We start from the raw sequence: 27,949 nt of genomic DNA, 5'->3' as shown, positions 1-27,949 counted from the left end.
CTTTTTAAAACACATATATTGACAAAAGATAATCAATTGTCGCAGTATTAAATATATAATGTCGTTATATTTCATTTTTGCAACAAAATATAAAAAAATTATATTTTTTATAAAACTTGTACTTAAACATTTTCTTTATGTAGCTGCATAACAATTTCACTTACCCGTAAATCTTGGGAGACTTCGATTTCCGTATCAGGATCCGCCGGTGACTAAATTAATTATCCGTCGTCGTCGCGCGAGATTTTGGGAGCACGCAAAACACAAGGCTTGGTAGGATATACAGATGACATTTATTTAATTACTTTATTATTTTACGCTACTGAATACTATACTCGTAGTAGGTATTTCTATAATTATGTCGATAGATCATGCGTGAATCCGTAGAATGCGTGAGGTCTGCCGCGCGAGTTTTACAGCCCGTGTGTGAACGCGTGTGTTATAATGATTACGACGCGTGTGTAAATTAATTACAAGGAGGAGAAGGGGGGCCCGGACGCGAGGGTGGATGGGGAGGGTGGACGCCGCTCCGAATATGCGGGCGCGCGCCCCCGTCGAAGAAGTCGCCCCTCTCGACGAATCGTCGACCACGCGTCGATCAAGCTCCTGCCCGCTCCGGTTTCTCCGGCTGATCCGCGAAGAACTGTGTGTGCGCGCGCGACTCGATTTTATAATACCTAAGTTTCTCTTTCTTCATGCCCTTCGGTCGCGATCGATATCGGATCGGTCCCTCTCGATCGCGAATGTGTAAAACTAATAAACGGGGGCTCGATCACTATCTCGAATTCCGCTTTCAACTCTCTTACTGGCGGCGTCTCGATTTTTCATTCGGTCTCGCGAGAAGACCCGTCACAAAAGAGAAATGCCACGTCTGTACGTCGTGACTTAAATAACTCACTCTCGTTTAAAATAGTGAAAGAGTTAAACGCGCCTTTCCTCGGGGAAAGAAATTCTTTTTTTCTATCTTTCTCTCTTTCTTTTTTACACACTCGCCCGCTCGTGTCGCTGCCGAAATACGTTTTCTTAAATAAGGAATGCAAGAGGGACGAGATAATGATTGAGTCCGAATACATACATTTAAAAACTTAGCAATATACATATACAAGGACGTATGTAACATAAGGCGCAACTCCCATCTAGGGATTGCGGTGATCCGTCAGCATCTCGTCCGACTGGACCAAAGTAACTCGACAATTAAATTATCAATATCCTCCTCCGTCGCGATACATCTCGATTCATCATCATTTAGATTTGTTCTTATTAGCTGCGGCCCTTTTCACGCTTTCTGCACTTAAAACGAAGCAACTATATGTTTACGCTTTGGAAAGAGAAAAAAGGAAGAGGAAAAGCGTAGAAGGCCGCATCCAGAAAGAACAGACTAAACGGATTAAACGCCCAGGGAGAAGATCCGCAGAAAAACTTCTTATGGAACTCGCATATTCTATTCTTTATACAAAATACCTATGTAAGATATCCTGAATTCAACGCTAGAGAGAGAGCGATCGAGATTACCATTTTTTTTCTCTTATCTCCTCCGAAAAAAAGAAATAATAATAATTACCTGTGTGCTAAATTAATCTGTAATTTATCGACGGATTACTGGATGCGATTTGATTTTATGAAGGGGACGATGCTCTTGAAACGAGTCTGTTACAAACGTATATAATTGATGATCGATGATACAGGAGCGAAATTCAACCGGCGTATTTTTTCAATGTTTCAGATATCTGGGTCAATGGGACGTCCTCAAAGCAAAACGAATATGTCGGTTTTAAGTGGAAAACGCATCGTATGTAAAATCTAACAGCAATTTCTTTCATGTACGGCATATGATTCACACGAGTTGGAATTATTGAAAAACGCCGCGCTCGACTCATTGTCTATTAAAATCGTTAACAACAGAGATCCTAACAATCTTTCATGACCGGTCACAAAGCACATGGGTCAGGTAATCATTTTCTCAGCATGTGAATATTTTCATTAATTTAGTCATTAGATATGCGTGTTTTTCACAAATCGTAAATACTTGATGACCAAGGCAGTCTCTATGCATCAATAGAATAATAGAATAATTTATATTATTGAATAATAATTGTAAAATAATATCTATCATGCAAGGACTGCGCTTAAATAAATCGAAATTGAACTACTCGCGAAAGAATGACAACTCTCTCACGAAGAGCGACAAAATATCACAATATGCTTAATAATTAGAAAATAATTATTCAATGACAATATATGTATAATTCAGTCATCTCTTACGATCTGTGAAGATAAAGATTAAACGTGCTAGATTGAAATTTTAATATATATCTTATAAATCACAATTAGTCACGGTGCATTAATCCTTTTTCAGCAGCGTAAAGGAATTCGTGAAGAAGCGTCTAACTTCCACGAATAGCCAAGTTCGGTTTTTTGTGAAAGAACACGAAATTACATATTAAACGGTGCGATATGATGGAGCGTCACCGACCACAACTGATCATCGCGGAAAAGTAGCAGAAAAAGCAGAATACTTTGTAACCGGCTACAGGTAGATTGAGCACCCTTCCTTCCACCGTAAACCTGTTCAGATCATTCGTGGCGAGATAAACGCATATTTATCGTACGGTGGAAATGAATTTGGTCCTCGATCGTGACGGAATATCAAAGATTTCCCACATTCGGGCGACGCAGCTCTTATCCTCGCGGTCATAAACATCTTATCGCGCCACTGCTGACTTTACGTATTCGTGGTTATATAACAAAGTGTCCTTTTCTTTTTCTTTTTTTTTTATTTTCCTTTTTTCGGTCGGTCAATCCCTCTACGTGGCCCATGTCGCACGTGAACGCCCTCCTTGTTCTTGCGCTCTACGACGATGATCAGTAACCTGGACCACTTTGTACGAGAAACCTCCATCGATGCGACGGTGACGATGTTAACTCGACGATGTCGAGGGCGCAGTCAGCGGTCACTTGTAGCGGATTGGATAGTTGAGGAGAACCCTCGAATCAGACTTTAATTAACGATAGATTTTTCACAGTTTCATTGGCTATGATCAGACTATGGTCTGACTCTTTCCAAGTTACAATCGGATCGAAGCTATAGAGGAAGAGTTAATCATAGTTGAGTTGGGCGACCGATCCTTCATTGCACAAACTTGGCTGTATAACAAAGATCTCAACGGAGATTGTTGCACGGAACGGATGACGACTGCGATCGAGAACATCATTTAGAAAATTCCGCGGGCTTATCCTAGAAACGACCGTGAACCTGATCGTAAAAATTTCAGAAGTTTAATCTTTACGCTAATGTAATACTATCACACACACGCACACTCTCTCTCTTTCTCTCTCTCTCTTTTCGTCACGTATTAAGTAAGATACTGGAACAATGTTCGCGGTCGCAGCCTAAGGGTGAACGTACGCTAAGCGAACGAATAACGGAATACGGTAAATGCGATTTTCAGCTGTTAAAGTTCGAGAAATATTCATCTCGTATAGGAAATGCAGAAAAAAAGAAAGAAAACGATAATTAGACGAACATCCGATAACGCGTTCGATTGGCTCGCGAGAGCGGCACGTCGCGGGAGGTTTCAAGTGAGCTTACTCGTTCGCTCAGAATAACGTATCCACTCCATATACCATACCATGATAACAACTATCAATGTTCGATACTGTAACAACATCGCTGTGCGAGAACGTCGGTCGATGTGAGAGTCGCGCGGAAATCGATGCTCTCTTTCTCTCTGTCTGTCTCGGTCACTCCCGTCCTGACATCGTGTGGTCCTCCCTTGCAGCAGCGCGCGACAAAAAGGATGGGTCGCCAATGCGTGCAGGAAGGGTCTCTTGCGCCCTTCCTCACGGAGATCGATCTACGCCGTTCGACGGCTCGGAAAGAAGAGAGGAGAGGAAGATCTTATACATGGTGAGGTGCAGCAAAGGTTTCATCTGAGAAAGGGATAAATGGGAGAGGAAACGTACGAGGCGGGAGAGTGATTTCACGGTGGAGAGACGGGGGGAAAAAGGGGAAAGAGGGAGAGGGATGGAGATAGTTCTCGGACTAAAGGGAGAAAGGAAATCGATTGCGTTTATCTCTTATATTGTTAATTTGGTCTCGGGGTCCAACGACTCGTGAAGAGTTATTGTATGAAATAATCGGGGTGGTCTGAGTCCTTCTCAAACCTCTTCGCTTCCTCCTGCATGCTCTCCTTGATCTTCAGGATGGCCGCCGACTCGGTCTGATCCTGCGAATCAACCAACACCAGGCCGGTTACACGTAAACGATCAGGCAAGCCCATCAACCTTGCCCAAGTTTCTTTCCGCGCGCAGCGTCTTTCACCAGCGAGATTCGCGGGACTCTCGGTAATCGCGCGTCGGAATTTCGGTAAAGGGATAAGGAAAGCTCCAGTTTTCGTAACCGTCGAAAATGGTAAAATGTCCAGCTGGATATTTCCCTCTCGTTGTCGCGCGTGTGAGAAACGCGTATGCCAGGAGAATCTGCCCAGTAATTTCTTCCCAGAGAAAACGTACCGTGCGTCCTCGCGACTCGCGGGAGCCACGACGGTCGACGGAACCGAGGAGTCCCGCGAAATAAGATCCGTCTTCACCCCCGTGTGCGAAAACGCTGGCCGGTGAATAAAACGCTTTTAAAAGCGCAACGTGATGGCGGTGCGTCGTGAAGGGGCCGGGCTCGTGAAACGAAAAACTCCGTGGGACAGGACACTTGGGAAGGTGTCGGTCTCGTTGTCGGGAACCGGAAGAAAAGTTGAGGCTTGAGGTATTTGTTTGCTTAAGGGTGCTCTGACCCACAACACATGGACGTTACGTAAGATAGTGAAGCCCGTGTCGAGCCGAACATAATACAGCAAGAATAATAACAATAATAATATTAATAATGATGATGTGATGATGATAATAATAATAATAACAATAATTAAACACAACGAAAAAATTCATTATCGTCGCCTGCCCCCCACGCACGCACACCTCATCGACTACAAACGACAGTATAGTATAGTGAAAAAAAAGGTACTCTAGAGAAACTCGACGTGTCGTCCTTCACACACTTATGTTTTTCCCCCTTTTTTTAGCGGAAGACTCTTCCGCCCTTTCGGAATTTTTGTCCCCGCATTAATTTTTTTTTTCCGTGTCTCGATCTCGCAATCCATCGATACGCTTTGCGCTGACGCATCCATGTGCTACAGGTCAGTACAGGCTAGTACTATATACAGCTATCTGTTCTGCTCTAGTCCGGTTTTACGTATTTCATACGCAACGTGAATACGAGAAGAAACTCGAGAAACGTTAAACGAGAGTGCAACATCGATCATGACAATGTGTTCCACAGCCGCCAGCGATAGTGGGTGCAACGTTCGATTTAGCGGAGATCAGTGTGTCGAAACAACAGCGAGATTCTGTGAGTTGGCACAGAATCAGCGATTTACGTTAAGAGTAGAGACACACTGATCGCGCTAATCGGACGGATGGAACGAACAAAGCGACGAGTGAAACACAAGTGATGTGTGTTGTGTGATTAGCACAAGTGCAAATACACGGAGACGGATAGTTATATATAAATACGATGATAGCCAGCACCCCTCGGATTGAATCGTAAATAAAAAAGAAAAACGCAATAATCTCAGTGTAACAGGATTACATTTATTGTCTCGATCTCGCCTGGCTTATAGGCATATATTAATTATGTTATCATTCAGCGATAGATTCGGCTTACAACGAGGAGTATATCAAGTAAATTGGCATTAAGGGTACCAAACCGCGCCCCCGTCCGTTCGCGAGTCTCTAAATTTATTATTTCGTCGATGAACGAAGCACAACGTCGCCGGAGGTCGACGTTGCTCCCGTTCGAAAAAAAAAAAACTGACTGTCGTGGAAATCAGCGTCGCAACACCGACAATTTCGTCATATACGAGTTTGCGTTCGAGCTTCGTACCCTCAATGCGCCGCTTAGCCGAGCTTTTTCTTCACTCATTGACTCGTGTTGTACGTCCTCGCATTAAAAAGAAAAGATTATGCGATTCCACAAGCGCGCGTGTACTTTCTTTTCTCCGTTTGACGTATGGGCTTAACGGCAAGACGGCAAGAATATCCGGGATATCGGCAATCTGTGCGCTCTGCGAAGGCTATCCTGCAATATCTCTCGTGACAGGCGGGCAAACAATTCCGATTAGTTCAAGTGACAAGCTTTAATTACAAGATTAAACCCGCCACCATGTCGTTCGCGCGACTATTCGCGGTCGCAACTTTATCAAATAATTAATTAATTAATTCATGAATTTTATCCTCGCGATGTTTATCAGCTCATTTATCACCTGTGCTGTGTATTCACGCACATTTTGCGACAATATATGTATAAATGGTGTAAAGTAAAACACCGTGTTTTCATAAACGATCAGTCTGTTAATTCACGATCCCAAACCGAAATGAGAAGCGTTAAAAGAACGCCCAAGAACGTTCGCAGCAAGGCTTTTTTGTAAAAAAAAAAAAAACGAGCTTTCACAACGGGACAATAAATAAATAAATAAAACTTGCAGCGTCTTGCCGTTTGGTCCCAGAGCATGCACTTGCGCATACGCACATTCACTCCTCTTTTCTCTCTCTCTCTCCCTCTCACCCGCATTCTCTCCGTGTATTTTTTTTACTTTCTCTTTTTTTTACATAAAATTCCATCGATGTCTCGGCACTATAAGTTAATTTAAACATAACTAATAGCAGCACAGTATAGTCCAGTACTGACCTATAATCAATGCGGACGGATGGATTCCGGGAAATCTCTCGCTTTTCACCCTCATCGCATTTTATCTTCCGTTTCTCTATCTATACTCGCTCTCTAAGGTTCAGTACTCGCATGTCTACGTATCTTATATTCATACAAAAATATTAACGTTTGCATATATATATATTTATACATATATATTATATGTATGTACAATTATACATATATATAATATATATCTCTCTTATATACCTCTCGGTCTCTTTCAAGTACTTCATTTAAGCTACCTGCAGTAAAACCATTCGCCTCGCAATACCGCGTAAGCTGTCGAACTACTTCGCTGAGAGATCCGCCTCTACCGTTGTACAATATGTCAATCGGCTACCGGTGAAAGCTACGATCGATTTACATGAATCAGCATCGTTGCTCGAGTCGCACCAAAGCGCAACAATTAAAAGTATGTAGACTAAGAGTTTTGCCTTTAAAAGAGATTCCACCTTTCGTCCTACGACGGTGACGCTAAAAATTGAGCAAGTGAGCGAGCTTTACATACTTTGCACGAGAAACGACGGCGAAACTAAGCACTAGCGGGTCACGAGACGCGCGTTGACTGATTCCGCACGGATTTAAATAGGAACGACTCTAATTAATTTAACTCATTTATATTACCGCACGGTCGATATGCGCGGACTCCACGAGAGAGCGATTAGAAGCACAACGCGACTTCGCGGTAGATTAATCTAATCATCCCGAGAATTTGAACATTCCGATTTAGAATGCGAACTAGCTATCGGAGTCTTCTACAGAGTAACGCGCGAGCTTCCCTCAATCAAAATCATTGTTAATCCGTTGATCGTCTTTTACGCGTTCGTGTCGACTTTGCTCCGCGAGCAAGAAATGGTAATCGCGTGTATCTCGTAACTGAGACGTACGTACAATATATCAATTTCCATTCGCAAATATTAATGACAGCTGCAAAAACAGAACGCCTGCTCCGAGTATCAGGAACAGACTGTGAGCAAATAGTTGGAAGGATCCGGTCCGAGCTTGTACGAACTTAGACTGTTCACCTTATTAGAGTCTCGGGATCGTTATTGCAAGATGTGTGAAAGTTGAAACTGCTAAAGATTCACGTGGATGTAAAGAGACCGCGTGGAATATCCCCTATCGGAGAAATCCTCACCTACCGTAAAATCGTTTACAGTTTATATCGCTAACTGTATAATGCAATAAAGAACAGATAAAACATTAGTACAACTCAGAATGGTGTGTTCAAACGAGAATAAAAAAAGAGAACAAAGGTGTAAAAATTGATTAATAAGTATGCGATCAGTAATCACAGTAGCGGATAGTTATATACGTATATCCTATCGTATGTATGTGTACGAGTGTGTATATGTACTTTCGTGTATTATGTAACAATCTTCACGTGATTTTTCAGGCACCTTTACTTACGACCTATGTATAATTGTCAAATAAATATAAATAATAGAAAATAATCTGACAAATCTTAAGTAAATATTAACTAGCTTCCGTAGTAAGTTATAGGCATAATCCCCAGGGACTGAAGAGCGAAATAATTTTTCTAGCAAATGTTCCGGTACCGTGTATACACTCATTATAAAATCGCAATGATAAATATCTTTAATTATATCATTCTACGTCAAACGCGGTATATAACCAAAACAGCGAAGAATCTTTACGTTATAGAAGAAAAAAGTAAAAGTATCAGTTAAATATTTATGTATTAGCAGTATTCTTTAAACATATAATATAATAATAGTAATAATACCGTTATAATATCAAAAAGCTATGTATAACGATATTATTTATACTAACTGATTTTTATTTTGGTTATTATATATTATATGTTTTATTTAATATATATTTTAATTATATATTTCAATTATAAAGCCTAAATATACCGACATAAATAGCCGCTACTTTTTATACCGTTTTCAATCCCTGGTATAATCATAACGTAAAAAAAAAGAATTAAAAAAATGAATATATCTAGTCTTGCAACCTTTTGAGTATTTAGAGAAAGCATACATATCGTATTCCTATACACGGCGAGGCGCACGTGTAAGAATAATCGTTGTTCAAGTATCTGCGCCATTTAGTGATAGCATTTCAATTAATGAGCGCTTAAGTGCTAATCCTAATCGAGCAGGAGCAATCGATAACGGCCGCACGTTACGCTGCGTTTAACACGAGTATCATTACTTTTCTTTTCTTTTTCACTCTGGCTTGCTACGAGCTCGAACCACTGGCGAAACTACAAGTGCCGGACTATAGCGAAACTAGCCGGAACGCACCATGGAACACGTGAATACGCAGCGAATCCGCGTACGATGCTTTTCCGCATTACATGTATATAACCAGACCACCACGTGCGGAGTCTACGGCATCTACGAACTCGGGGCTGGCTCCAAGGCGACTTGATTTTTTAAAAAAACTGTCGAGAATACAGAGAAGGTGCACGTACGTGATTACTGATAACTCTCTTCGCAAGGCTCGCAAGGAACGTCCGCGACGCCGTCGCTTCCAGATTACGACAAAACTTTACGGATTATGCAAGATAACTGAAGATTAAAGATACATATTTCTTTGTTACTCATAAAAGTTTCCGTTTAGAAGATGAAATCACACGTGCGTACAATAACAAACAATGTTTAAAAATAATTTTTTAATTAGAGCGTCAATTTGAGTTGGAATGGTAATATAAATTACGTATATAAAATTTAATATATGTAAATTCTACCGTTATTTAATAATTAAAAAAAAACAATATTTAAATAAGTTTACAAATATTATTTTAGATATAGACATCGAGCTGATTCTTCATAAGTACAAATTTTCTTTTACACAAATTTTGTCGACCATTTTCAATTATCGGACAAATCGCCAAAGTTTCAACAAAATCGAAGACGAAAGCGTCGTGACTGTTCCTTGTCATATCCTATTGATAATCTCATATAACAACATATAAGATTAGCATGTAAAATCGTGTACGCGATTGAATAAAAAATTCGATTACTTGTCGCACGAAAGTAATTTGATATTTCATCTTATAAAACACGCAGAAAGAAGATGAGACAATTATATAAATAAGTATAAATTACTTTTTATAAAATCAATATAAATAATAAAACACAATTCTGAATAAAGTTCTGAATAATGTATAATTTGATTAAACGTAATATTATATTAATCGGAGAGAGAGAGAGAGAGAAGTATATTTTACATAATTATATTAATCTCGTTTGCAATTCGATGATTATCCAAATTTATATACAAAATAAGACATATGTTACAATTATTAACATGTGATATCAAGTCTCGTTATCTTTCTGCCCGCTTCATAACTGCATCGTTAGACGTATTGTTAGTGTGATAGTAGTTAGACGCAATTTCAGCGAATATGGTTATGACAAATATTAGATGCGACCAAATGACGCTGATTAAATTTACCAAAATACCATGTGACGCGTGATTAAACAGAACACCTTCTGAGAAATTTATAGGGATAAATGATACTCTGTAAGAAAGCATTAACAAGCCTGTTGGAGCGAGGCTGAGGATAAATCCCTTGAACGAGACTGAACCCATATTACTTTAGCAAATACGTGAATATCCGCCGTACTGATAGAAGCGCTTGTGGCTGTTAATTGAGATGATTAGAAGGGCAATAAGTTGTAACATGGATCCGTATGCCATAAAAATGATAATATAAAGAGATAATAATTTAAATTTTTGAAAATTTGATCATTAATATACAAAGGCGATGAATAAGAGAGGTGATTTAGGTAAAACGATGACATACAAATCCACAACAACACGTCGAGTGACCATTAGAAAAAGTTGTTGTACAACTTGTGCATACTTACATTCTCTCCAGGAGCTCCGAATCCACCCAGATTATAATCACCCATTCCGCTGCCGCTATCTTCCCGTGGTGTTCCAGGGCCACCGTTCGCTGGACTGTTTTTCATTCCGTCGAGACCATCACCGTTTAGAACCGGACCCATTGTATTAGGACCCATGGGTCCCATTGGACCGCCTTCAGGTCCACCGCTCATTGGAAAGTCCTAAAATGTGTTTATAACATCATCTCGTTTGCACATAATATACGTAAGTGCTTTGGACATTAATCACTTGCGATCATAAAACAATTTAATCAAAAGCTATAGCTTATTAAAGGAGAATAATTGAACGTAACGGAAAATATAATAAATAGTTGCATTATTATTTAATCACTTACACCCGGCATATTTCCCCCAGGTACAGGCTTCATCATGGTATACATATTTTCTCCTCCGCTATTGCTGCTATCCTGTGGGCTAGGCATAATAGGTGTACCAGGTCCTGGCGGACCCGTTGATCCAGGCGGCCCTCCGTAGTTGCCCGGCGATGACGACGAATAATTCATTGGCTGTATCACAAAGAAATGTTAGATACTTGTATTCGTATTATATTAAAATAGGATTATTAGAAGTGTATATTAAGAGATAAAAGTTGCATATTTATCCATACCGTAGATGTGTTGGGTTGCCACTGTTGTCTACCACCTGGAGCGGCCATACTCATTGGTGGCATTCCAGGACCTCCTGGTCCACCTGGACCCAAAGTACTATTGGGCGGTGGACCTCTCATGCCTGGACCGTAACTTCCAGGACCCATCGGTCCCATCCCTGGTCCTCGCGGCGGATTCATCCTCGGGTTCATTGGGTTCATTCCTGGTGGACCTATGATAGAAAATAAAGTTTGGTAAATTTGATCGTTAAATACAGGACTGTTAACGTTTGTTCTAGTTCTATGTTAATGCTAATTGCTAATTACGATTTTGTGGACTAAACGATAAAAATCGTGGATTGTAAACACTAAGATAAAGTAACTTGTGTATAAGATTGCGCTCTATGTGCGATATAACATTAAGTGCGGGCTCAAAGTGCCGAAAATTGAGAGTCATGCTTTGCAAAAGTCGAGTTCGAGGTGAAGCCGGTGGATGACATGCCGGTCAAGCAACTGTCACCACACAAATTAACATAGTAAAAAGCTCATGCTAAAGATAGAAACAACATGATACTAAATAGCGAACAATTATTACTTAAATTATACATTCAAATATAAAAAAAAATAAAAATAATTTCCAACTGTGGTTATTAAAAATTCTCAAAAGATCTAATTCCATTAAAAGCGACTTCTTGCTTTATGCGATGGCATATTGTGTGTGACACCCATAGATCATAATTAAATATCATTTTTTGTAACATGACACAACGTAACATGATATTGACAATTAATGTTCTAAAAATATATTTGTTAAACACAAACATGATCAGCCTATCTTTTCCATCTGCATGTAGCATGTCTCATAATGCGCAAAAACTTTTAAATTAATATTAAATGTAAGCTTGTTATAATATAATAACAGATATAAATATTTTTTTATTAATTTAAAAATACCCATCTTTTTTCCAAAAAATTTCGCAAGAATGATGCATTTACATATACAATTAATGTACACATGTATGTGAATATTTTTAACTCCAAGGTAATATTTTGCACACATACATTGGCAGAAATATTTCTTAAACATGGAACAAAGTATTATAGAGTTATTGTATATTCTGCCAAACGAATTTCTTGTAAACTATGTAAGAGTATTATTTGTTATACACATAACTAAATATACACGTCTAATATACTCAATTGCGATTGTCATGCTGGATGCTAGTTCGGATGAGCAAATCATTTTACAAAAGAGCAAAGCCGGTGCAATTATCTTTATGAAAAATGGAAATAAAAAAAAATTAAAGGCAAGGAGGAGAAAAAAAATAAAAGTTAGGCTTGACTAAGTCATGTGAGTGTGATTTGGGTTGCTTCCTACCTTGCCACCCTACAAATTCTCCAGCTTCGCCTGAGGAACACAAGAGCACACATTAGTACGGCAGGTAGGTAAGGTCGGGTTCATGGTGGTAAAGCCTAGTTATTTTGCAGTGGTATAGCAGAAATAAAGTGATTTTTGAATTTATAACTACCGCAACTTATAAGAATTTATTGAAAGTTATTCTTGAACACTGGGACAAATCATGTTGACAGCTATGTGTTTAATTAAATCATATAAATGTATCGAGAGTCAAGCCATTTTATCTATTACATAAAGATCTGTAATATTTTCATACTAAAATATCAATTAACTCATAATACTTTAAGAACACAATATCTTAAACTGCATTTTTCAAATCTAATCTGTGAGGTAATAGAATATCCTGAAAAATACATATGTAACGACATAAATTATTTATTAAAAAAAATAAAAAAAGCATATCAAATAAAATATTTGATAAAAAGAACCATTAAAATACATACTTACATACTAAGTACACAAGACTGAATATCTAGCAGTAACAATCGAACGCAAACTACACCACTGCTTGTAACTAGACAATTCAAAAACCAATCCACTCCACATCACAGCAATCCAATCCAATTTAAAATATTACTTATTCGTTTATTGCTGTGTGGTTTTTGGTACGCATGCGTCTATGCCATTCTTCTCTCGCAACTCTCGTCAATGCCAGAAAAAAAGTAATATAATACTGGCATATAAATGATCTCTTACCTTGCCTGGTAGGATCCATACTATTTGGCATCATTGGTTGTCCTGGTGGCTGTGGAAAAAATAATGTAAATTTATAATAACATCTACAACTCGTATATATTTAAATATATATAAATATTTAAGAATTAAAATCATGAATAAATATAAATATGTGGCAACGTTACATATTATCTTATTTATTTATTTAAACAAGATATTTTCGATGTTAATAAAAATCTATCCAAGCGCTAAACGTAATAAATGAAAATGAATTAAATTTTCATACTTACTCCGTTAAAGTCATTTCCCATTTGTGGCATACGTACTCCAGGTCGTGGTCCTGCTGGATATCTGGGGCCCATAAACTGTAACAGAAAGCAAACGTTCATCAAATTGATCATATAATGAAATTTATTAATCTCAAGTCATAATTTGAAAGTATAATTAAAGTATCAATAAAGTGTCAATCATGATTACTATACACAGAATTGACTAGATATAGTATAAATATCAGGCAGCCACAATAAGCAATCCGTGAGATGATAGGCCATAAAATATGCATTTCAAGTTCATCGCAGCACATTAGTTGGTTATATCATTACACAACGTTCTTAAGCGCAAACTGCAGATAAGATTCATTTATCGTATAATATAAATATAAACTATCGCAGAACTTTTTTTGATAAATCCTGTACTAGTGTAAAGACAAAGTCATGAGGGACATCTGTATAAAGACAAAATCACAAAGGACATCACGAAGAAAAACAATTATAGCAATTGTAACGATATGATTATGAATTTCGGTTATACCATGATGTGGTGCGATGACACAGCGGAACAAGTGATTCTTCATGAGTGAGAGTGTATGTGTTGAATGAGGCTTACCTGAGTGGACATCATCTGCGAGTGTGGGGGCGGGGGTGGCTGGGGGTGCTGGGGGGATGGCTGTGATGAGGGGTGTGTGGGCGGAGATGGTCGCATTGTCGAGTTGTTCTGCAACAAGCAACGCAAACGACAGACATGTAGCAACACTGCGATCCAGGCAACAGCTAGACTAGAAGGCTTCGGGGATGATTGTGTTAATACTATGATCGGTCTCAGCATCTTAAGTTAAGTCCGGAAGAAAGTTGTAATTAGAAAAAAATCGTTCTAATGACGTTTCAGTGTCCTGTCATTGCACACTTTCTTTTCATAATTACAACCTGTATGCAAAATCGCTTTTAACATTAAACTGTGAAACGAGACATACAAGAGTATGAAAAGATGCCAATTAATTATAAAATGTACAGCGTTATAGAACGTAAAACGACTTCGTTGGAAAGATATGATGACTCCTAAGCATTACAGGATACCTATGTATGTAGAGAGATCTAGAAACAAACTGAATCGCTTATATATTGTGTAGCATATTATCTTCGTCTAATCTAGTAGGGGACGACTACTTTGACAAGCAATAGATGCATGATTTTTTTTTCATTTTCTTGTTTCCACATGTATGTTATACTTTTACATTATTTTTATCTTTTTTATAAATGTAATAAATAGTTGACTCAAACGTTATCAATTGTATGAGATATATTTATATCTCATATTATTCTCATCTTATAAAAAAAAAACAAATAAAATATTAATCAAATACTAACAAAAAAGATCAAAAATTTTTATCTTCTATGTAATTGCAACTTCAACAAATGTTCGACCATTAAATCAAAAAATTATAGAATTATATATATATATATATATATTTACACACATATCTTATATTCAAAAATCATTTTAATTTTTTCATAAGTTGTATAATTAATCATATAATTAATCATATAATACATAATTAATATCCATGAAATTAACGTTTGTTAAATAATGTAAAGAAGTTGTAGATTTGTAAAAAAAAACTAGACTACATTCTAAGCAGGCTTCCATGTTAGTTGTCCCATACATTCTAGAGAGTATAACTTTGGCTGGCTATGTAATCAAAGAAAATGTTAAAATTTGTATATTGCAAACAAACGTTTGCGTAAGATGAATAAAACAATAATGTCTGTACCTGTAATATTTTACATATACTACTGTGGCATGACCAGCACAAAGCAATATACTCGTCATTATATGCTTACTGTACCACAATATTGTGCTCTAAATGTATTCTAACATCTATATAATCCTGTTCTTCATAGAGTTTCTAGATTTGCTTTATGCGCCAAGAAGATGAAACAGTGAAAATGATACAAGAACGCACATACAAGTATTAGATAGAGAGCAGAGAGAAAGTAAGTACATATATACAGTATAGACAAGCATGACATAAGAACGTCTTTTGAATGTACACTTGTTTCAAAACAAGTTGATCACGACTACGGCTAGTGTGTGTGTATATTCATCAATTATATATAGGGATATATAAATATGCTTAATTAAATAACTATGCATCTTCCATGTAAAAATGTCTTACATTACATATAACTCGTTTTTTGAACAAAAAAAAATAAAAATCGGTTCTATCACTTATTTATATATCTTATTTAAAAACTATTTCTATGACAATTGTATATTTAAATAATAATCTAAGTTAAATATTAACAAATTATTTGTTTAGATACTATCTATTTTCTCTTGATCTAGTAAATAAATTGAAATTATTATCTTTTAAGCTATCATTAAATTTGGTTACGATTTTTATTTTGAAACAGCTTATTATGCTTTGAATCAAGTGTAAAATTTAAACAAGGACTATGCATAACAATGATAACAGGTACACGACTATGTGTGTGTGAAACACACACACATATACACATATATCTAATGTGTAAAAATACACGCATTAGATTAATATAAGAAATTATCTTAAGATTTGTTTGAAACGTTAATATCTTCTTTCCAAAATAATTTTTGTTGCAAAACCTACTTGAAACTATCTCGTAAAAGATGTAATCACTATAACAAGTGCATTAATAGAAATTCAATAAATCTTTTAATTAATTAAAATCATCAAAATATATTTTAACAAGATGTAATAAGCGAAATGCAATTGAAATGCAATTTTGTGACGACCGATTTAATCAAATAATTTTTCACTTTACGTATTCTGTAAGTAAAGATCAAAACAAATGATGATAAGAAATTGTTGTTATCAAATAAAAACTCACTGGGAAGAAAGCAGGAGGCATGGGACCACCAGGCATTCCATCGTTTGGTGGCATTTGACCAATTGGAGATGGAGCTGGTCCAGCATTCTGTAAATATTTTGTAATTTTATTTAGTCTCTAAGCTTCTTTGCGAAAAAGGATGTCTTGCGAGAGAAAGGTTAAAAAAGTAGATCAAATTACATTGATTCTTAATCATTATTAACATATGTATTAAACAAATATGTATTAAAATAAAAAGTTCAACTATGTATGTTTATAATAATGCATATTAATAGTTTGACATAAATTTTTCAACTTACGTGTGCAATGCCATTGACGTTGTAAGCACTATTCACGAATCCCTGATAACAGAACAAATACCATAAATAATATGCAAACGCTTGTGCACCTATTTAATTTAATATAACAACCGTCGCTTTGATATTGAGTGGTCGATAATTTTATGCAAGTTACAAAAGAGTATTGCAATTATTAATATAATTACATAGTCGTGAAACGCTTTGGCCTCACTGCTGTGTTCACAAGAATCTCTCCTCTCAGGCGCTGCGCAGTACAAATCCCAAAAGACACTGAAAAGAAATTTCATAATAATTATTTCACACTGAATATCACATCCCTGCGATATTTTCTTTAACGGTAACGTAGGCATACTTACCACCACCAAGAATGCAAAAACCCAGGTGGCTCTCCCAGTGTGATATTCTTCTCCCATCGAATCTGGACAACCAGAGCAAACCACATTGTAGTTAACAATATTTCGCAATATAGATGTAAAAATGATGTAAAAAATTTACAAAAATGAGGAAAATTATTGTACCTCCGACAGGAACGTTTGTGCTGCTTTTTGGGCTCCTACATGTAACAAGTACTCATACACGTAAAGCGCCAATCTGGAAAAATCATTAGCCATTAGCCATTCGAAATTGAGGAGGCAAACTTTGAGCGGTAGAACAAGAACGAACTTCAAGATAGCGACGGGGAACGTGAAAAGACGGGCAGGTTACGCAAACGCGAGGGATCGGTATCCGTCTTTCTCTCTTTTTTTTTAGAAAGCCCGTACTTAACTCGAAGCCGCCTCGACAATGGCGTTTCCTCACGAATCCGTCGCGTTGTTAACGCCGACTTTCCCCGCGGCTGGGTGCATCTCGCGGAGGGAAGAGCCGGCCTGGCCGGGCGATACAAACATGGCGCGCGGGAATCGAAAACCGCGAATCGGAGCGGAGCGTGGAAGCGCGGCTCCTCGCTGACTGACAGCGCGCGCGGATCAATCGCCTCTCGCGAGAAAGCAGGTTACGCGCGAGTCCCGGCTGGACAATCTTTCCCCGGCCGGGTCGATCTCGTTTTTCTTTTCTTCCATCCTCGTTTTTCCGCAGCGCCGGGCTCTCCCGTCCGCGTCTCGGAGTGGATCGCTCGATCGATTGATTGAATCACAATTTCCGATCCGCGTCGCAATTTGAACCACGACCTGAAGAGAGTTGAGGTATCGAACGGATTGGAGTTAATTACGTTATGATAATCAGTCGCGTCGGAGAATTATGACCGGCTAATTCCAGTTAACGACCGCCCCCGACAGCATTTCGTAACCAAAACGTAAAGTTTGCTCGTTCAAGTTTCGCTTGCCGCGCCTGACGCGAGACGGTCGTACATCCCCGACGTTTGAAGGAAGAAGATAATACGAACGCGAAAAAGAAAGTTTAAAAACTCGAACGCGACAGCTCAAGAATCAAGATATCGCTCAATTATTGCAATGCCACGGACGACGAAAGAGATCGATGCGCCGGCATCGGCAACTTCGCACGGTTGACCGGGACATTTTTTAATCGAAGCGAGTGGCATCGATCGCGGTTTGCTAATTGATTACAACTTAACTTTCTAATCCAGCGCGATTTAATTCCCTGTCAATCTTAATATCGAAGGCGCTCGTTTCGCGCCATTTGAAAATCCCGGCGTTCGATCGGGAATCGAAAAAGCGCGCGTCCAGGGATTCGCGGGTCCCTCGCCAATTTTTCACCTCGCGCGAATTTTCTCCACGCGATGACGCGTGTCGACGATCGAGCCTTTCGCACGTCAAGTCTCGAATCGATCTCGCGGAAGGGGGAAGGGGGAAAGGAGGGGGCGCGGTGGCGGCCAGAGGAGGAGGAGGAGGAAAGGGAACATCGTCACGTACGTTCGAAACGAGAAACGTACAAAGAGGTGAGCGAGAGAGGGAAGACAAACGAATGGCTCATCGGTCCGATCGGCCGTCGGTAGGTAATAAACTGGATTAACCCGACGAACCGGGTTCTCCGGTCGCGATATACGCGCGATGCGATACGGCTCGGAGCAAAAAGAACCGGCGACGGCGAAGGGGGTGGTGGGAGAGCGTTGAGGGGGAGAGGGAGGGGGAGAGCCCGCGCGGACGGAGCGAGCGGGAGCCGGGGGCCGGGGGCTGGGAGCTGGGGGCGCGCGGGGCGCGGGAGGTGGAGTCAGGAGGATGCCCGAGAAAAATGGAGTTATATACCGAGCGATCAATGGCCGGTTGGAATTTTCACGACGGAACGCCAATCATTTTTATTTTTCCCCACCTCCCTCTCTCGCGCGCTCTCTCTCTCTCTCTCTTTCTCTTCGTCTTGCTGGCGATGCGATACGTACTTTTCTCTCGCCTGAGAGTCCGACGGCACCGACGCCCCTTTTCCCTTGGCGTACATGGTCGCCGTGGTGGCCGGTCAATGCTTCAAGCGTAAACACAAGTGCGCCGCCGTTCCTTCGTGCGCCGCTGGACGGCCGAAGCGGTGAAAAGAACGGGAGATCGGGGACTCTCTCTCTCTCTCGCTCGCACGCACGCACGCACGCTCAGGCTACGCGCGTTCCCCGCGCGCGTATGTACGTGTGCCGCCGCGGCCGCGGGCGGCCGCGTCTGTCTCGCTCGTTCGGGAGCGAAAACGGCGAACGGTAATCGCTCGGTCGTGCTTACGTCGACGACGCGCGACGTCGCGTCAAACGAAACGCGACCCGAGGAAAAGGTGCACGCTCGTACACACAACACACACGCACACACACTCCGGCGCACTCGTTGGCGCTCGCGCGCGCCGCTCTTTCGGTCTACGTCTGTCTCTGTCTCTCTCTTTCACTATCCTCGTCTCTGTTTCACTCGCTACACGCAGAAAGGAGTCGCGGGAGGTGTTTCTGTTCCTCTCTCTCTCTTCCTCGCTGCCTCTCCGTCTCACTCGCGCACTGACAAGAAGGTCTTCTCCGTCCCGCTTTCGTCGCGTCACGTCACGAACACGTCGCGTCACAACTGGAGCGAGGTGCCTGCTGCTGCGCGGTACTGGAGCGACACGGTGCGACGCATCACGACGTCGCCGTCGTAATTGTCAGCGATTCAGGTGCGTCGTTGGGGGCGCCTCGTCGCCGTCGCCACCACTGTCGTTATCACCGCCGCCGCCGCCGCCGTCGTCGAAGTCCTCATCGTTCCGCCGCACCTCCTCCTCGCAACCTCGCCGTCTTTTCGGTATATCGTGATCCGCGTTTACCGTTCGCGCGCGTCCTATTGTCTTCGATCACTCGTCGCCGACGTCGGCCGTCGCCGTCGTCCGTTCACTTCTCACCGTCGCTCACTTCACTCCGTATACGCTCACTCGGCTGCCGTCGCCCCGACTCGCCGCTGCGTACCGCGCATCGCCCCCGGGATCGTATCGAGGACGAGGACCTCCGGTCGTCGTTGTCTTCGTCTTCGTCGTCGTTGCCGCCGCCGGACGCGGCTCTCGTCCTCGGCGAAACTCGCTTTGTCGCGCGCGCTCAGATCGCAGGCGTCTCGCAACACGGGAACGGTGTATCACTGCGGCCGCACGATGTACATAACGCATACGTGCTCCGTGCGCGCGCACGTACACATACACATGCGCGCGGAGTACGTAAACTTCACACACACACACGCCGAGTATACGCACGGCACGCACACGTACGCGTCACCCGTAACGCGCGCGCTTGACAGAGAGACGGCACAGGGCACAGCGCGGGGGAGAGATAGAACGACACGGTCGTCAGGCGCGAGGGTCGCGAGGGACGGAGCGAGAAGAGTGGGAGAGCGGGCTGAACTTACTGTCGTGTAAACACGAGCAAGTTCGGAAGTGTGACTCGTAGATTTCGCACGCGCTGCACGACTACACGCAGATGAGTCGGCGGTGTGTAGTCCCCCATCCCCGCCCCGCTCTGCTTCCCCCCCCCCCCACCTCCCTATCTTTCCCTCGTTACGCTCTGTCTCGCTCGCTCGCGTCTCCCTTCACGCCGTTCCTCTCTCGCTCCACCTCTCGCTACCGCGCTACTCTCTCGCTGCTATCGTCGTGTCGTCCTCGTTCCTCGCACCGGCGGAGAACGGTGCGCGCGCATCGCCGTTTGTTATGCCAGTGCTGTACGAGTACGAGTGGCTCGAGAAATGACGGAGGCGAGCGAAACCGCGCCTTCCTCCGGATTACACACGATTTTCTCTGTATCGTCGATACGAACAAATGTTCCGCATATGGATCGTAACTCGAAAGAGTTACGATTGAGTTGTTTACTCAAAATTGCCTTGACGGTTTGTTTTTTCTTTTACACGAGTAATCTTCTCGACGCCCGGGTGATCGTGCGAGCTCCGAGCTGTCGTTGCTACCGCGTTCTCACAGAGATATTCATCGAAAATAAATCATTTACGCGCGGAGAATCGAATCCGCGGAAATCGATGCCGCAACTTTGGAATATCGAAGAGAAAATACAAATGTGTCTATATTGACGCCCGTTTAAGCTTGTATTACTTACAATTAGAATTGAACTCCACGAAATATTGATTGCTTTACTTTCCACCGCAGTTAAAGTCTGAGAAATCTTTATAGTTTATCCTAAAGGATATTTTTTGTCCAAGATTTATTTGACGGCATTCTTTGTGCAGAGAAAGTTTTCTAAAATATATAAATGGCGTTCTATACATTTCTTTCTATACCTTTGTCTACGCAGAGCGAACCCAGAATCGTCGATACCTACGGCGGTATTCATAGTCGGATCTTATATCTAAGATCGTCTTAAGTCTGGTCAAAAGCAGCCTTAAGACTCCGTCCAGCCAATCAAATGACCGTATTAGCAACTTAAGACATTACTTAAGACGGTCTTAAAATAAGATCCGACTGTGAATACCGCCCCCAAACTGTAATTAAAAGAACAGTGGTCAACTGAACTTTCACTGGATTTCGAATTCTGAGTTATATTTACTGCAAAAAAAATAACGGCAAAATTACCTGATATTATTATAAATAAATCAGTGGGAAATATCATGTGTGTGTGTGTGTGTGTGTGTGTGTGTATGTGTGGCGCGCTTGTGATGAATATGTTGATTTTGTTGGCTCATGTGACAGCTTTTATTATTCCGTTTTACGCCACGGAATATAATTATAATATTTTACAATACTTCTGAATCAATTAATAACTTATAATACTTTATCTCCTGCCGGGATTGCATTATTGGTCTCGTGTGTTATTAACGGTAACAAATTAGCATGCAGGGTAAGGCGTGTTATCTCGTCCAGCGGAGCCGCCGAGCGGATTGGCGGAGCGGACGAGCGGACGTTTTCCGCGCGCCAGGATATTTCTCGTGGAAGAATCTTTGCGAGTCGTCGTCGTCGTCAATGAAACGCTATATGAGCGTTACATACCGCTGCGCAGCTTCTCGTATGGAATATCTCGTTGTTGTTGAAAAAAAAAAAAACGCGCTGCGCGATATTGGGATAGGTCGATACTTCGAATTTGCGATAAAGGCGCAGGCGTAAAACAAGCGAGAAATTCTATCGTGCGACGACACGCCGACGGTACATTGTCGAATAAAGGACGAGGCTGTCCCAAAAAGGACCTCGCGGAACGACGGGCGGTGAGGAGGGTGGAAAAGGGCGCAAAACTCCAGCTCCGGCGCCCGCGCGCGGTACGGCACTGGCCTGCGACTCCGCGTCCGATTGGACCGCGACCGACGCACACACACATACACGCGGGGCCGTAACACAACGCGGAGTACTATCGGCGTGCGTATGTCGACAGTCCTGGAAGCGGTAGAGAGGTCGCAGGGGGGTGGAAGGGGAAGGCATGGTGCCGGACAGGGGGGGGCGAGGTGCGAGGCGCTCGATCGCGCCCGAACGTCGGCGGACATGTCCGACGCGAAATAGTCGACAATTGACGCGATAGAGAGTTTGGCGAGAAGGTAGCAGCAAAGGGTGAGGGGCAGGGAGGGGGCGGGAGAAGGCACGCTGTTCTCTCGGGTGAACCGCTTCCCCTTTTTCAATTTTATCATGCGATCGACGTCGCAACTTGGACGTCGCTACGCAAAATTTAACGAAATGTTCTATAATTCTGTTACGCGCTTTCTGTCTCTCTCTCTCTCTCTCTTTTTCTCTCTCTGTCTTTCTCTTTCCTTCTCCTCGCCCGTTCGAGCGACGCTACGGAGATAATCGCGCGAGGCGGCGTTAACCAATGCGGGGACTGTAGAGAATTAATCGCGAGATGCCGAGGTTCTCGAAACTCAGAAACCAAAGCGAAACAATATATTAGATACAATAATTGCGGAAAATCCGTTGTAGCTTGTTAATCATGCGTTACGTATATATATATATAAATGATGGATCTGACAAAATATATAAATTTCTCGATGTTTAGAGTCGTGCACCAATGGACGGCCCGGGCACGGTTACATGGGAGGAATTCCTCGAGAATGCAGAGAAGTTTCTTGTTGTTTCAGCCAAGATATCGGATGGATGGGAGCTTCGTGGGGACAAGGTACACAGTTTATACCGCCGAGTCGCTCACTCGCGCGAATTACACGCTAACCGACGTATAAAATATGTAGATTGAATCATTTCATTAACATTGTTGATGAAACTCACGATTATGCGATCCATTCGCGTGCCGCTTATTTGTAAAGCTACAAAAATATAAAATCTTGTAAAAAAATTTAATAAACTGAGCAGTCTTTTAAAATGTGTTGCACGTTAAGTTGTAAAATTTACAAATTCTACGTTTGAATGCTCGAGATGTAGTATATTATTTACGAGCTTTTAGAGCTTTTTGGACGGGGTGGTCAAGAGTTATTGGCCACTTAAACACGAGCCAGAGATTGAGGGATACATTTATACATTTATCGCATACCGCGTGATATTTGGCGTCTTTTTCGTCTTCTCTCGTCCGTCTAACAATTTATATTCACGCTAGGATATTCCCGGAGAAGCTTATCTAGTTAGGAGAGCCAAGTGCTTCGTACCGAACGACTCGGCTACGAAAAAGGACGGATCGACCGGTGACGACGACGATGCCGAGGAGTTCCACGTGAAATTTCGAGAAGACCCGCACGAAGCCACCTCCACGAGCGAAACGCCTTTCATCATCGAGCATCACATTCTGTGGTCTGTTAGCTACAGCGTCCCGGTGCTCTTCTTCAATGGATGGAAATCAGGTACCTAGTTCAGGAGCGTCGGCTACTTACAAGTTGTATTTGAAAAATATCTCCGTCCACGCGCCGCAGGATTCATAGAAAAAAAAGAGACTTCCGAAAGAATAAAATACACCGAAAGCTGTTTTCGAGAAGGGCGCGGCATGGGGTGCCTTTCCAAAATTTCGAAAGTTAGATAGGGCGATATAGGGGGATAGAGACAGAGCCTGAAATTTGCGGTTGTCGGCACCGTGCATTCGTGCCATATCCCTGCCTCGCGTGCATCGTTTTATTGATTATAAACGCAAACGTGTCCGACTATTTCAATATTCGCGCAGATATGCGGACGGTATTAATTAATCCCGGTAACGCATTTCGGCGGGGCGGAAACGCGTCATGTCGTTTGGAATAATTAACGCTCATTATCTTTCACGTATTCATCAGCGAGGGAAGGATCACGGCAATTGTCGTGAGAGATCTGACGGGCGTTTTTTCATTTTGTCTCTTTTTTTTTTAGATTTCCCCGGTATTAACCCAGTGAGCGTAAATGAGGCTCAAACGGTTCACGGTTCCAAATTAAATTACACGGAATTATCGCAGGCGATTCATCCTATCGTCGGCACGCCATTCCTACAATTACATCCGTGTCTGTCGCAGGGGTTGCTGCGGACCATGTCGAAGAGGTGAGAAGCGGCATTTAAGTAATAAGAGAACTAAGAAAAGAAATAAAGGCTACTTTAAGAAAAGCTAATCGAAGTAACTTTACCTTCTGAATAACTCTCCTGTTTATCGTGGACTTGATGAATGTTGCAGCAAGAATAAGCTCGTTAGTTGGCTGAGTTGCGTGGCACCCGCGGCCCTAAATCTCAAAATACATCCGGAATACTTCAAACTGACTCACTGAAGCCTAAGACGTTTCGAGCATTCTAAGGGACAACGAACATCCAAGATCCTGTAAATATATATGTGCGAATATTATCCTTTGTGTTTAATGAAAGAAAGAGAAAACAAACCATATTTTACGTTTGTGACCCTAGAATTATCGTTCAAGTGATCAACGACTGGTCATTCGAAGTCGCTTCCTGTATGTGGGTACCTAAGCATAGTCGGAGAGATCACCTCGGTATGCGAGAAGAGCCCGGGTCTCATCTCCGTTCGGGCATACGCGAATAATTCCAGTCACGGATATTCGATGGCGACGGCGATTCGAGTGGAATCCGTCCGCGGGCGTCGACAGCGGCATAGCGGATCTAGCATTGACCCACGGCGGACCGAGTAAATTGCTCGCAATTGGGCGACGTTTCGCATCCGCGCGCGAGGGGAAAGCGGGAGGATAAAAGAGGTTGGAGCGTGGAAAAGAGAGCACGCAATTAATGCAACCGCGTGCGCGCGCGCGCGCGGCAATTAGTCCGCAACAAGGACGCATTTGCGTGCGGCCGGCCCCGGGAATATTCGTTCTCGACGAACGCGCAGTTTTCATATACGCGCGCGCGCAAAAGTACGTACAGTCGGCTGCGTTAACGATATCCGGGATGCGAGGCGATTAACACGCTTCTCGCTAATTTTTTTTTCGCTCTTCGGGAACGAGAGACGGCAATCGAACCGATTTAATCGCGATTAATCACGTAAAGGAAGTACGATTCTGAAGTATCGCAAGGAAAAATAATGTAAGGGGAGAGGAAGAGAGAGAACGAGGATATATTGTCGGGCATCGTTGACGCAGCCGATTGTAAGCAACGCTCCTCGCGTCTCGCGCGACTCGCGCTCGCATCCGCGCGTTCGCGTCGCACGCGCGTCAGCGATTCTCAACCGAGCCACCGTCAGCCACCGCCGCCGCCGCGGCGGACGCTTGGCGATTAATAATCCCGTTAGCCCCGTCCTCCCCCATTGCCGAACACGGCCCGTGCGTGTGACGAGCGTCCGTATCACGAAACACGTGCCGTTCTAAATTACAATAGCAAATGTACGATGTTATTCATGTCCGACCTCCATTCGGAATATTCGGATAGTTCTCGCGCAAAAAGACAAAAAAAAATGTCGAGGTTATTCTGTATTCACAGCGGCGGAAGTGGGAGAGGAGGGAGGGCTGGAAGCCCACGTTTCGGCGCTAAATGGGGCAATAACTAAATGGTTCGATACTCTCGTCGAGAGGATAATCGAAGTACCCAGCTTTTGTACGCGGATCGCGAATCGAGGAACGCATCAATTTCTCATTTGTCGGACTTAAATGACGTTCGTTAATATCGACTAGATATTTCCGTTATTATGAACTGAAAAATCGGAGATTTTCTACTTTATACTGCCATATTAGAAAAAAAATATCTCTTTTTCTTTTATAGCTACTGAACAAATGCGACGATTCGCTAAGCTAATTAATTTGTACTAGTTGCGAAATTCCTACTTATATTAAAATAAATATATACCTATATATGTATATATTTTATATCATCGAGAGTCTTTTCATTAATCCTGTAATTGTAATTAGTGTAGTTGCAACGCGTTAAATTTTCTTGAAATTACAAGCAAGGACGAAGATCAATTATTTCTATTTCGTAAATCAGTGAAACGTAGATTTATATTGAGTAACATGAGAGATTGTGAGAAACTGTTTACATTGTGAAATTTCCGATTCCTGATAACGATGTTTGTTGCGAAATGAATATCTATAGTTCTTTTTCTTAAGCATAATATCGTAGAATTATTTTTTCTTCGATCCTTCGATGCGTAAGAGGTCGTTCCGAGACTATGCAGTATTAACTTTTGATATTCTCTTTCAATAATCTTTGACAGATGTTTTTCTCATATTTTAGATGATTTTTAGGGAAACTTTAAGAATATTTTTCGACACTTCAATTCGAAATCATCAAGGCAATTTAGGCTATTATAAAATTCATTAGTTGCGCATACAAGGTTAATTCATTTTCTCTCTCTCTCTCTCTCTTTCTCTCGTTCTCTCTGTTGTAACATCGCTTCGAGGTACAAATATAGCTTGAGACAGCGGAGTGAGAGTGATCCATCGGATCGGGGCAAGAAAGCGGCCGCTGGCTCCACCTACGAAGGCGCGACGAGTCGAAGAGAAAGAGAGGGGCCCGTTTTCCCCGTCGTTCCCGCGCTTTTCGAACTCGCGCGGGCTCCAGCTCGAATTACTCCGCGCTCGCGCTATCGGTCGTGGTTCGCGATTCCGCGCACAACAGGAAGAACGAGCCGTCGCGTCGCGTCGGATCGCGCGTGTAGCCAAGTAGTCTCGCGGCTGCAGCCGGATACGGCAATTCTCCTCGTGCTATAGATACTCGTGCGATATCGCGCGAGTTAGGCCCGAGACAAAGGCGCGAAACGAACGAGTTTCATCTTTCATCTCCCGCATCGCGTCTCCACAAAGTGGAGGCGTACCGAAAAAAATAAAGGCAAAATTGTCCGTCTCTTTCCCTCCTTTTCCTTCCCTCCCTCGCGCGCGCGACGCCGAGTTCTGAAAATCGATAAAAAGGGAAGAGAGAGAGAGAGAGAGAGAGAGAGAGAGAGAGAGAGAGAGAGAGAGAGGAAGGGTTCATTTCAACGGGAGAGGGGTGGCGTTTCTCTTCGATCGCGCGCCAAAACGCGGATGCTGTGAGCTCTCTCCGAATTTCATTCGGCGACGGTGCCTGATGGCTTCTCGAAGGGATCAAGCGCCACGGAGAGCGCGACGCACTCTTCGCTTTTCGACCACGTGTTATCGCCGAAAACGTCGCGCGAATTTCTTCTTTTCGGCACACGTGGCCGTGGGATTTAAATGACGGTTCGGGATGCGCGAAAGGCGGGCAGTGGCGCCCTACGCTTTATCCGAATTTCAGGAGGAGGCGTTTTATCGATCCTATATGCGCCGCGTGGGCAGTACCTCTTGACATCCGATTCGTTGCGCACGTCAGACGGAAATAGAGGCGCCCAGATAGAATCCGGGGTGACAATGAATTTGCCATGGCGACCGCCGCCAAGTCGCGGAGGTGGCGGAGGCCGTGGAGGAGGATATAGAGCGCGAGCGCGGGACGCGCGTCCTCTTCCCTCCTCTTCTTCCCTCCCCCGCCCTC

At 42.4% G+C, this 27,949-nt stretch overlaps 2 protein-coding genes and 1 long non-coding RNA gene across 11 annotated transcripts; 2 read left to right on the top strand and 1 right to left on the bottom strand.

The window, feature by feature from the left end:
* Positions 1–274: 274 nt before the first annotated feature.
* Ssdp (Sequence-specific single-stranded DNA-binding protein) lies at positions 275–19,722 on the bottom strand. Of its 5 annotated transcripts, none has more exons than XM_071783813.1 (14): positions 19,100–19,722; positions 17,286–17,358; positions 17,124–17,185; positions 16,953–17,037; positions 16,768–16,809; positions 16,469–16,555; positions 14,208–14,315; positions 13,613–13,687; positions 13,344–13,392; positions 12,609–12,638; positions 11,252–11,463; positions 10,980–11,150; positions 10,606–10,806; positions 275–4,226 (listed from the first exon to the last, which is right to left on the bottom strand). In XM_071783813.1, the coding sequence occupies exons 1-14, from the start codon at positions 19,153–19,155 to the stop codon at positions 4,122–4,124; spliced, it is 1,356 nt and encodes a 451-aa protein (XP_071639914.1). In that variant the 5' UTR covers positions 19,156–19,722; the 3' UTR covers positions 275–4,121. The 5 variants fall into 5 exon arrangements, with proteins under 5 accessions (XP_071639914.1, XP_071639915.1, XP_071639917.1 ...); XM_071783815.1 differs by lacking the exon at positions 275–4,226 and adding an exon at positions 5,621–9,173; XM_071783814.1 differs by lacking the exon at positions 12,609–12,638.
* Positions 1,808–12,159, top strand: LOC139816374 (uncharacterized). Its single transcript, XR_011732996.1, has 5 exons — positions 1,808–1,948; positions 2,357–2,533; positions 10,683–10,849; positions 11,000–11,167; positions 11,257–12,159. It is a non-coding gene; the product is annotated as an uncharacterized lncRNA (long non-coding RNA).
* On the top strand, positions 19,695–26,336 carry Atg10 (Autophagy-related 10). 5 transcript variants are annotated; one of them, XM_071783862.1, is made up of 6 exons: positions 19,695–19,833; positions 23,120–23,239; positions 23,672–23,912; positions 24,406–24,571; positions 24,702–24,842; positions 24,926–26,336. In XM_071783862.1, exons 2-5 carry the CDS (start codon positions 23,132–23,134, stop codon positions 24,790–24,792), a joined length of 606 nt encoding a protein of 201 aa, XP_071639963.1. In that variant the 5' UTR covers positions 19,695–19,833; positions 23,120–23,131; the 3' UTR covers positions 24,793–24,842; positions 24,926–26,336. The 5 variants fall into 5 exon arrangements, with proteins under 5 accessions (XP_071639963.1, XP_071639964.1, XP_071639962.1 ...); XM_071783863.1 differs by lacking the exon at positions 19,695–19,833 and adding an exon at positions 20,496–20,631; XM_071783861.1 differs by lacking the exon at positions 19,695–19,833 and adding an exon at positions 20,656–21,023 and having other exon boundaries at positions 24,940–26,336.
* The last annotated feature ends 1,613 nt before the right edge of the window (positions 26,337–27,949 follow it).

Source organism: Temnothorax longispinosus, chromosome 7 (assembly GCF_030848805.1).
Source record: "Temnothorax longispinosus isolate EJ_2023e chromosome 7, Tlon_JGU_v1, whole genome shotgun sequence".
NCBI classification, from domain to species: Eukaryota; Metazoa; Arthropoda; class Insecta; order Hymenoptera; family Formicidae; genus Temnothorax; species Temnothorax longispinosus.
The sequence above is the reverse complement of the archived record's forward strand: the minus strand, read 5'-3'. Positions and strand labels throughout refer to the sequence as shown.